Source organism: Aethina tumida, chromosome 1 (genome assembly GCF_024364675.1).
Source record: "Aethina tumida isolate Nest 87 chromosome 1, icAetTumi1.1, whole genome shotgun sequence".
Classification (NCBI taxonomy): domain Eukaryota; kingdom Metazoa; phylum Arthropoda; class Insecta; order Coleoptera; family Nitidulidae; genus Aethina; species Aethina tumida.
This window is the reverse complement of record NC_065435.1, coordinates 56,134,726-56,144,211: the sequence shown is the minus strand read 5'-3', so window position 1 is coordinate 56,144,211 and position 9,486 is coordinate 56,134,726. Positions and strand designations below refer to the sequence as shown.

General features: G+C 30.1%; 2 protein-coding genes across 2 annotated transcripts; both read right to left on the bottom strand.

Moving 5' to 3' along the window:
* Positions 1-2,728: 2,728 nt before the first annotated feature.
* LOC109602109 (glucose-6-phosphate isomerase) lies at positions 2,729-5,866 on the bottom strand. Its single transcript, XM_020018442.2, has 7 exons — positions 5,598-5,866; positions 4,971-5,279; positions 4,102-4,375; positions 3,804-4,043; positions 3,587-3,751; positions 3,117-3,480; positions 2,729-3,058 (listed from the first exon to the last, which is right to left on the bottom strand). The coding sequence occupies exons 1-7, from the start codon at positions 5,726-5,728 to the stop codon at positions 2,871-2,873; spliced, it is 1,671 nt and encodes a 556-aa protein (XP_019874001.2). The 5' UTR covers positions 5,729-5,866; the 3' UTR covers positions 2,729-2,870.
* A 567-nt stretch (positions 5,867-6,433) lies between these two features.
* Positions 6,434-9,317, bottom strand: LOC109601971 (proteasome subunit beta type-5). Its single transcript, XM_049965481.1, has 4 exons — positions 9,121-9,317; positions 8,848-9,046; positions 6,858-7,051; positions 6,434-6,798 (listed from the first exon to the last, which is right to left on the bottom strand). Exons 1-4 carry the CDS (start codon positions 9,247-9,249, stop codon positions 6,484-6,486), a joined length of 837 nt encoding a protein of 278 aa, XP_049821438.1. The 5' UTR covers positions 9,250-9,317; the 3' UTR covers positions 6,434-6,483.
* Positions 9,318-9,486: the final 169 nt, after the last annotated feature.

Sequence of the window (9,486 nt, the reverse complement as noted above, 5' to 3'; positions counted from 1 at the left end):
CACGCAAACTGATAAGAGTATGTATTTAAATTTTAATTATGAAATAATATTTACTAAATGTACGTATATTTCCAAAATTCACCTATCATAAGTTGAAGGTTACACTATTATCTGTTATTTAGGAAAAACTTAAAATGCATGTATTTACTTACTACTTTTTATATTCCTATATATACAAATAAAAACAAGTTCACTGGCATCTACACTTTTGATAACTTATGGTAATCAACATCAACTAATTTAACAGTATATTATGTATATTATCTTCTGTTCGGAAAACGTTGACAACTAGTTAAGCCTATTTATTTTTTAAATCTTGTTAAATATTGATAAACGTTTATCTGTATAAGATTTATATATAAAATTAAATTATAAATATATTAAAGAACTTATTATGGTCCAGTAAAATGATGAAATCTAAATTGTAAAAATAATAAGTAATTCATTAATTTATTTATGATTATTTTTTTATTTTTAAAGACCACAAAAGAAATTTATTATAAATATATAAAATAAATAAATTATATATTTTTTATATTATACTTAAATAAATAAACGACTCGATTATTTTATTTTTCTTAGTTAAGTCCACTACTTGAGATGCAAGAGTCCTTCTCTCAGAGGTTGTAAGCGGCTTGTGCTTATCACAACTTCTAAATGAGTATACTGTTCTACTGATATAAGGGATTTTATTTAATTTATTTACTATTTAATTATTTAAAAAAGAGTGTAGTATGTTCAAAACACAACTCGAGTAAAAAAATAATAGGAACACAAAGCTATATTTAGATGTCTCATAGTAAGCATAAAGTATAATTATAAAAATACGAAACAAACTTAGGTTTCAAAGCTTTCTGCGTAAAACATACAACAAGGCGATGTGGAGAAACGGAATGAAATGAAATGAAATGTTTCATAAAGCAAAACAAAATCGCGAGCAAACATATTTCGCGTTATGGGTAACATAATTTACCCACAACGGGTCTGGTCTGGTTAATTTGTTTTACTCACTGGACGGAGAAACCATCACTTAAACGTATCGTGGGTAAATTACCATGCCCATAATGCGTTGTGGGCAGAAAATTCGGTCAGCGAAGGGTTTCGGTTATTACGAATAACATATACATTAACTATGATGGAGAATCAATATTTTAGGTACGAAATATATTTAACAATAAAACATACTGTGCATACTTATTTTGTGTCACTAAAAATACAGTGAATGAATGAATGAAATAAAATATGTTACAATAATAATAGCGTTTTATTTTCCTTATTTTATTATTATTATTATTATTATTATTATTATTCAAACTAGAATATATAAGATCTTGTAACTATATTTCCACAATTTAAATTAAATTCTAGTGACACTTCTGTAGGTATTTTCGTCGTATTGTATCATGCGCCATTCAACTAAGCTCATACGATATTTAAAATATTTTAAAGTCACCGCTAAACGAAATAAATGTTTTAAATATTTTTTAATAGATGTTATCATAACTCAATGTCAAATCATCATGGAAAAATTTGCAGTTCACCAACGTATCAAAATAATTAACATTCATTATCAAAGTATATATTCGGTTTTCTCGCACTGATTTTTTTCTAGTTGAAATATTGTCATATCTAAAACATTGGGTAGCTAAAACATTATTTTTAATATAATTATAAGAATAAAATTGATAAAAGAGAACCGCGGAAAACAACAAATAATGAAATCTCGGTATGTTTTCAATTTATTCAGATTCAAAAATCTCGCCATGTCCGTTCGCTTTACTATAACTACTGATTTAACGATTGTTAAGTATCTAAAGCGTTAACAAACGAAAACTGTTTTAACTAACTCTAGTTAATCACTCAATGCATCATAAAGAATTATAACATATAAAATTTACAATATTTAATTTAATTATAATGCTAACAGTCACGTCACATAGTTTTCGACAAGAGTTTTTGTCAGTCATACAAGCTGCACATAAATTTTTATTTTGTTATAACTGAATATAATATTTTTTCCATTAAGAATTTATTTATTCCAGGAATATATGTTGCAACACATAGATGTCTAATCAATAAATTTCAATTTAGCGTTTAGCCTTTTTTAGATTTGTAATATATAAATACATTTTTCCAATAAGAATTTACTTATTCCATCAATATGTTTCAACTCATAGATGTTCAATCAATAAATTACATTTAAGAGTCTTTAATTACACTTTTTAGCTTTAATATCAAATATGGCTATGATTGATTTATCCGAAAGTGACTACAATGTTCAGATAGAACAGCAAAATAATTTATCATGCAGAATATAATTTGCTTTTTAATGTATTAATATATTATTTCGCAATGTTAAAAAAGAATCTGATTTTAAAAATGTTTTATAACATAATAATGTTATACATTTCAAACATAAAAACAATACAAATTACATTAGTGGTAAGAAATTCCATTTCAAACGAAGACAGTAGGAATGTAAGTAAATTTATAATTAATTTCTTAAAGTTCGATATGTTAGATTAAACCTAACACACGACTGCTTACGGGACAAGGGACAAGACAAACATTCCTTGTTAAAAGTATAGTAAAATTAATATTGGGAGCATTGGTAGTAATGCATGAAAAACAAAGCTCGTGCTAACATAGAATGACAGTGACCACGTCGGAACAAATCACTAGTCACCTACCTTACTCAAAGCACCGTCTGTAAATAACAAACAAAAAATCTAATTAATATATTTTATTAAAAACAATATATACGCTTTTACAATAACAAATCATAAATATACAATCTATCAAATGTCCTTGTTTTCACAATTAAAGCTAGTTGATATATTTAAATACTCTAACAAGTATGGGGGAGGTACTTAACGGTTGGCCTTAATGAAGTTGATGAGACCGTTGGTCGAGGAGTCGTGAGTGCTAACAGGATTATTGTCTTGAAGTTCAGGTTCAATGGCCTTGGCTAACTGCTTGCCCAATTCTACACCCCATTGGTCAAAGGAGTTAATATCCCAAATAATTCCTTGAACGAAGATTTTCATTTCGTACATTGCTGAAAAATACGACACAATAAATGACACGTTAAATTCTAATTATTAATGATCACATACCAATAAGAGCACCCAAGGTGAAGGGTGTGACCTTCTTCACTATAATACTGTTGGTAGGCCTGTTGCCTTGGAAAACTTTATGAGGCAACAATTTCTCCAATTGCTCACCACTGAGTCCGGCTTTGGTCAGTTCAGCCTTGGCTTGCTCAGTAGTTTTGCCTGTCATGAGAGCTTCAGTTTGAGCCAGGAAATTGGAAAGCAGAATGTTGTGGTGAATGCCTGAGCTAATGGGGTTATGGGTTTGGACGGGGGCAATAAAATCAGCAGGAATGAGTCTGGTACCCTGGTGAATGAGTTGGTAGAAGGCGTGTTGGCCGTTGGTGCCGGGTTCACCCCAAACTATCGGACCAGTAGCAAAATCGACCTAAAATTATTGTAAAATTAATATACACAATTTAAAAAAAATATATTAAATTTAACTATAATTTAAATAAAAATCCGCAATTATTGTTTAATGTTAATATACTTACAACTTTGCCGGCTTTGGTGACGTACTTTCCGTTACTTTCCATATCACCCTGTTGGAAATAGGCAGCAAATCTGTGCAAGTATTGGTCATATGGGAGGAGGGCATGAGTTTCAGCTCCAAAGAAGTTGGAATACCAAATTCCCAAAAGGGCCAAAATTACTGGTGCCTAAACAATAAATTATTAGTAAATAATTAGACTTAAATAACTATTCTTTTACGTTTTTCTCTAGTGGAGCAGACTTGAAGTGGTTGTCCATAAAGTGGGCACCTTCAAGAAGTTGAGTGAAGTTATCAAATCCAATGGACAAACAAATACTCAAACCAATGGCAGACCACAACGAGTATCTGCCTCCAACCCAATCCCAAAATTGGAACATGTTGGCAGTATCAATTCCGAATTCAGCCACTTTCTCAGCGTTAGTACTGAGTGCCACAAAGTGTTTTGCAACTGCTGCCGGCTAGAATAAGTACAATTTGTAAAATATTAACATAAATTCATTTAGGCTGGTTTCTTACATCTTTGGCATAACCAAGGAACCAGTCCTTAGCGGATTTAGCGTTAGTGCATGTCTCCTGGGTGGTAAAGGTCTTAGAAGCAATGATGAAGAGAACAGTCTCAGGATCAACTTTCTTCAAGACTTCAGCCAAGTGAGTTCCATCAATGTTGGAAACAAAATGCAAATGTAGACCCTTGTTGTAGGGCTTAAGGGCTTCAGTAACCATCAAGGGGCCCAAATCAGAACCACCAATGCCAATGTTGACTACATCAGTGATTTGTTTTCCAGAATATCTAATACAAAGAGAAAATTAGGTTGAGATATAAATTATTTAGTCTAGAAAATGTGAATTATAATTAGAAAGACATACCAGCCACTTTTAATTAATCTAATATTTATGATATCAAACAGAACAACTTATAATAAACTATTCATGTGATTTTCACGATCGATTCACGTATTAAAAAACTAGTTAAATGTGTTCGGTAATATATTATGCAATTGATAAAATGTAGCATAGTGAGTAAGCATTTATTTCTTAGCTAAAATTAATAAACATTTTAAGAGATAATCATTTTATTGATTACAACTCACATTAATCCAAAATCTTTATAAATCTTTATTTATTTATTTACACTTATGACAAATTAGTTGATATTGTGTAATTCAAAGTTCTAATAGATTAGATTTCATAAACATAACTATTTTTAATTAATAGACCATTATATTATTACTATCATTACTATAATTAATATGACATTCTCAACCGTATGTTTTTTGGGAGTTCATTATATTAGTAATTATTATGAAATATTATATCACACTCAAATAAGGCTAGTAATAATCATAACATGCAAGGATATAATATTGTTAAAATGTTACACTCACCCTCTCCATTGTCCACACAAGATGGAGTTGGTAAATTGCTTCATGTGTTCAAGAACACCGTTGACCTCTGGCATGACATCTTTGTTATCAACCAAGATGGGGTTGTTGGAACGGTTACGGAGAGCTGTGTGTAAGACCGCCCTGTTCTCAGTAATGTTGATCTTTTCACCCTTGAGCATTGCATCTCGGGCCTCTTCAACGCCACGAGCTTTGGCGAGGTCCAAGAGCAATTGCAGGGCTTCTTTTGTGATGCGGTTTTTGGAGTAATCAATGAGGATTGGGCCATCATTCGGGGTGTTCAAAGTCAAGCTAAATAAGAATTTAAGAATAAATTTAGAAAGTAATATAAGAATTTATAAATAATATGATGTATTAATCATTATTAATTACAAATAACTAAATAATAATTAATACAACTATTTAAATATTTTTTTATTTTGAAAAAATATAGAAAAAAATTGCAAAAATAATTTAAAATTTTATTTTTAGGACAAACTAACGTAAATTTTATCATTTAAATTAGTTATTTTCAAAAAACATTTGAATTTCAAAACAAATATGACAAGGTCATACAAAGGTTAAAGCTGTGAACCGGTCGATTTCAAAAAATCTGGAAATATTTCTCACCTAAAATCGTTGAATTGCCCACAGTAATTGGCGAAGAGATCCTTGATGACGAGATTCTTCCCGGTGGAGTTGTAATATTCCTGGAGTTTTTGCCAAGCGGCCTCCGAAGTGAGTTGCGGTTTCGAAGCCATCGTTATATTGAATACGTGAGAGATCGAAGCGCGCACAGTCGCGAATGACGGGTGGAAGAGACGGCCGCTCAAAAAATATCGTGCGGGGATAGTCGATTAGAGAGTATGATTCACGCCATCGATAAATTTCGGGTTCATTTCTAAACTTGCACTAAAATTTCGTTTCTTTTTTTGACTTATTTTTGTCAATTGTGACAATTTGTAAATAACAAGTGTTGCATTTTCATAAATATTACTCTATTATTGGAAAAGAATAGAAGCAAATAATTATTGAAGTTTTCGTTTTATTTTCATTAATATAGTCGAAATGTAAATAAAATAGGCAATACACATATACAGAGCAATCCTGGTTGCCTGCTTTATAATATTTTAATTTTTAATTGGGTCTTCTGTCTTAATATATTCATGAAATAGAATGAATGGCTACATATTCATTAATTTTAAATAATCAACCTTAATTTAAATAACAGAACTTTTCTGAAACCTTAAGACAAAATAGACAATAGACTAGACTAGTAAAAATATTAAAAAGTATAAAAATGTATTATCTAATAATTTATTTAATATTGCATTTAAATACAGTTGAAAATTTCTATACAACGCATTTATTTTTAGAAAAATATATTTCTAAAATATTAATTTTATTTCGTTATTTTATGATTATTTTATTAAATAGGGAAAGTATAGGTACATTAAAAAGACAAGTTTTATTATAGAAAATTTAATTCAAAAATTATAATAAAAATACATTAATTTTAATCTATTTTATTCTGTTTGTCCAGCTTTTCCTGTTCAAACTTATAGTGCAAATCATTACAATCATGGTTATCAATGTGTACCCATCCAGTGGATTTCATATGGTAAACTCTAACAATACCACCAGAATAAGCATCTCTGTGTGTGGCGTGATAGATTGACCTGCGACCTAAATCGTAAGCTTCTTCGTCAGTCAAGTCCCACTTGTATCCGGAATCAAGCACACCAAATGCATAAATGGAACCGGATCCAACGCTGAACACTTTGCCTGCTGTACGGGTACCTTCGGAGTCGATGTAATATAGTTGTGGACCCTAAAATATTCATAATTAATAAATAATAAAATATATAAAATATAACACAAATGAATTACTCTTTTGTCCCAGCCAGCCAACATCATTCCCATTGATAATCCCATTCCCTTATAATTGTAAACCATGTTTGACATCAATTTAGATGCAGCCGCTACTGAAATTCGTTCTCTGTTGCGAAGTTCGTACATTCTGCATTGTTTGGCCAGAACTCGGTCCCAGTATACGCAATCTGCCGCTCCACCAGCCAATGTTCCTATAAAATTATACAATACAATATGAGTTTGGGTCGGTAAAAGTTTTATAATCATGCATTCACGTATAGGTATAAAGTTTAACAGTGAATATATATTTTAAGCACATCAGAGTAAAAGAATGAATAGGAGTAAATATACGTATGAAACGTTTGGATGAGAAAGTCCAAGAGTAAAAAAAAGCAATATTTTTTGTGTTGCAGTTTTTAAACATTAGTCCAATTTTTCTGGCAAGTTGAATTTTAAGATGATGAACACAATTTCTCAAAAACTAAAGCAGACTTTTGCATACTACTCGTAACTCCTTTTATAATGCGAAACTCCAGCAAAAATTCTGGTTTATTTATTTAATTTTTAATTTCAAATATTATTTCTCACTACCACAAGATTACTTTTTTCTGAGTGGAAACCTGGTTTAATTTTTTTCATAAAAAATTTAATATTGTTTTGTTGTATTGTGATGTTTGAATAAATAATATATTGAAAAAATAGTTTGGTTTACTTGAGTACCAAACAAAATTAGAAAAACAAATACAAAATATTTTAATTATTACGTCCTTTATAATGTTTAGTAATTTTATTATTTCTACACATAACACATTTAGTGAGATTTGTGATCTTCTGACTATACTATATTTGTTTTAATCCATATGGATGGTGTATTTGATTTAAACATTTCTTAGTAGTGATCATGATTAGCTATAATATCAAAGTATAAAGTAAGAGTAAGCAACATGACATTTCTAGGCAATTGGAATTAAATAGGTTCATTATTTTCAAAACCATTAAATTTTTTCTACATTGAAGATCTGTAATTAATATCCTTAGATCCTCTCCATCCAGACTATGATAGCAATTAACATTAGGAAGAAACTAGGAGATGTTGTCATTTCAGTACATTACAGAGGCAAAACAACTATCATGTTTGAAAACCTGTGAAAAAACCGTTTATTTCCATGTAATAAGCCTGGATTAAGTTCGTCCAGCATATAAACAGGACCATTTCTTGCATAATTCTTATTGTGTTTGTTGGGTGAGGAGTCAAAAGTAGACATATTAATCATAATCCTATAAATGTAATGGTTTGGGGATGCTTTCCTGGTATTGAAGTGACTCCTTAAAATTAATGGAATAATGGAAATATATCAGTATATGGCCATTCTCAGCAATACAATGTGTAGAAGACATACCAATTATATGATTCATGATAATGATGCAAGCAAACTGTAAAAGTTGTAAATGATTCTTAAACAAAAATATGACCATTTTTAAATGGTCAGCATAGAAACCCTTGAAAACCTTTGGGAAATAGTAGATAGGAAAATTTGATTAACCTATATAGAAAATTTTAAACATTCTGAAGAATGCCATTTTTGCAGCATAAAATTAAATTCCAAAACAATATATCCATAACATTAATTGGTTATGTGAGAAACAGATGCCTTGAAGTTATAAAAAACCAGAGTATGAAGCTTTATTTTATAAATGAAAGTATTTTATTGTAATTATACTTAAAATAATACTAATTCACTAAATTTTATAGTTTTGATGTATTTATTAAGTTTACTTATGCTTGTAATGGAACTTTTTCATAATATATAAGCTTAAACTAGCTGTTACATTAATGATTTGTAACGAAACATAAAGAGCACATGGTCCAAGATGATTATTCTAATTTAAAACTAAGGCAATAGTTGTTTTAGGAAAATGTGCTGTATTTCACAAACAAACCACAGATCACTTTTGAAGACACGAATAAGATAACATAACCTAATTCAAGTAATGACAGTGCACATACCCAGCAGAAAATCATTAATTTCAACGATTTTCTTCATTGTTTGGGAACCAATGAATTGACCGCCTGTAGCTCTGGAATCGACAGCCAAAACTACACCACCCTGGTACATGAAACCCAATGTTGTAGTTCCATGATCAAATCTCATTTTTATTTCATGTCCATTTTCATCCACTCTCAACGAATCTAAACCTTCACCAGGCTGAAAATAAACAATATAAGTCTCATTACTTACTCAGTTAACTCGGTTTTCTACTAAATATAAGTTTTACTTACATTAAACGGCGGCATTTCCAGTGTCATATTATTCATGAAATTACCGCAAAATTTGGATACATTTCTGTCGTATTCCAATTTTACTTTGTTATCGTAGTCGGACAGGCCACAAAGAGCGTCCAAAGCCATTTTTTAATAGTTTGTTTATGCACGAACCACAAAATCAAAAAGTCAAATGACACTGCGAAATCGAAGATGTCAAATATCAGTGTGGCAACCTAACAATTTCAAATTACCTATTCTGTGGAATGTTTATTTATAGTTTTTATTTTATGCACATTTTTTTAAGTCTTAATAATACAATTTAATATGTTTAATTATATATACTATAGCCCATCATCTGATGCACTTGTTAAGCCATAGCAC

Coding starts and splice junctions, on each gene's coding strand:
- LOC109602109 (XM_020018442.2), bottom strand. CDS start 5,728: ATGGCTTCGAAACCGCAACTCACTTCGGAGGCCGCTTGGCAAAAACTC. Junction 4,044..4,101: donor TCCTTGGTTATGCCAAAGAT/GTAAGAAACCAG, acceptor TACTTATTCTAG/CCGGCAGCAGTTGCAAAACA. Junction 3,059..3,116: donor CACCTTGGGTGCTCTTATTG/GTATGTGATCAT, acceptor CGTATTTTTCAG/CAATGTACGAAATGAAAATC.
- LOC109601971 (XM_049965481.1), bottom strand. CDS start 9,249: ATGGCTTTGGACGCTCTTTGTGGCCTGTCCGACTACGATAACAAAGTA. Junction 9,047..9,120: donor TGGAAATGCCGCCGTTTAAT/GTAAGTAAAACT, acceptor GTTTATTTTCAG/CCTGGTGAAGGTTTAGATTC. Junction 7,052..8,847: donor AATTAATGATTTTCTGCTGG/GTATGTGCACTG, acceptor ATAATTTTATAG/GAACATTGGCTGGTGGAGCG.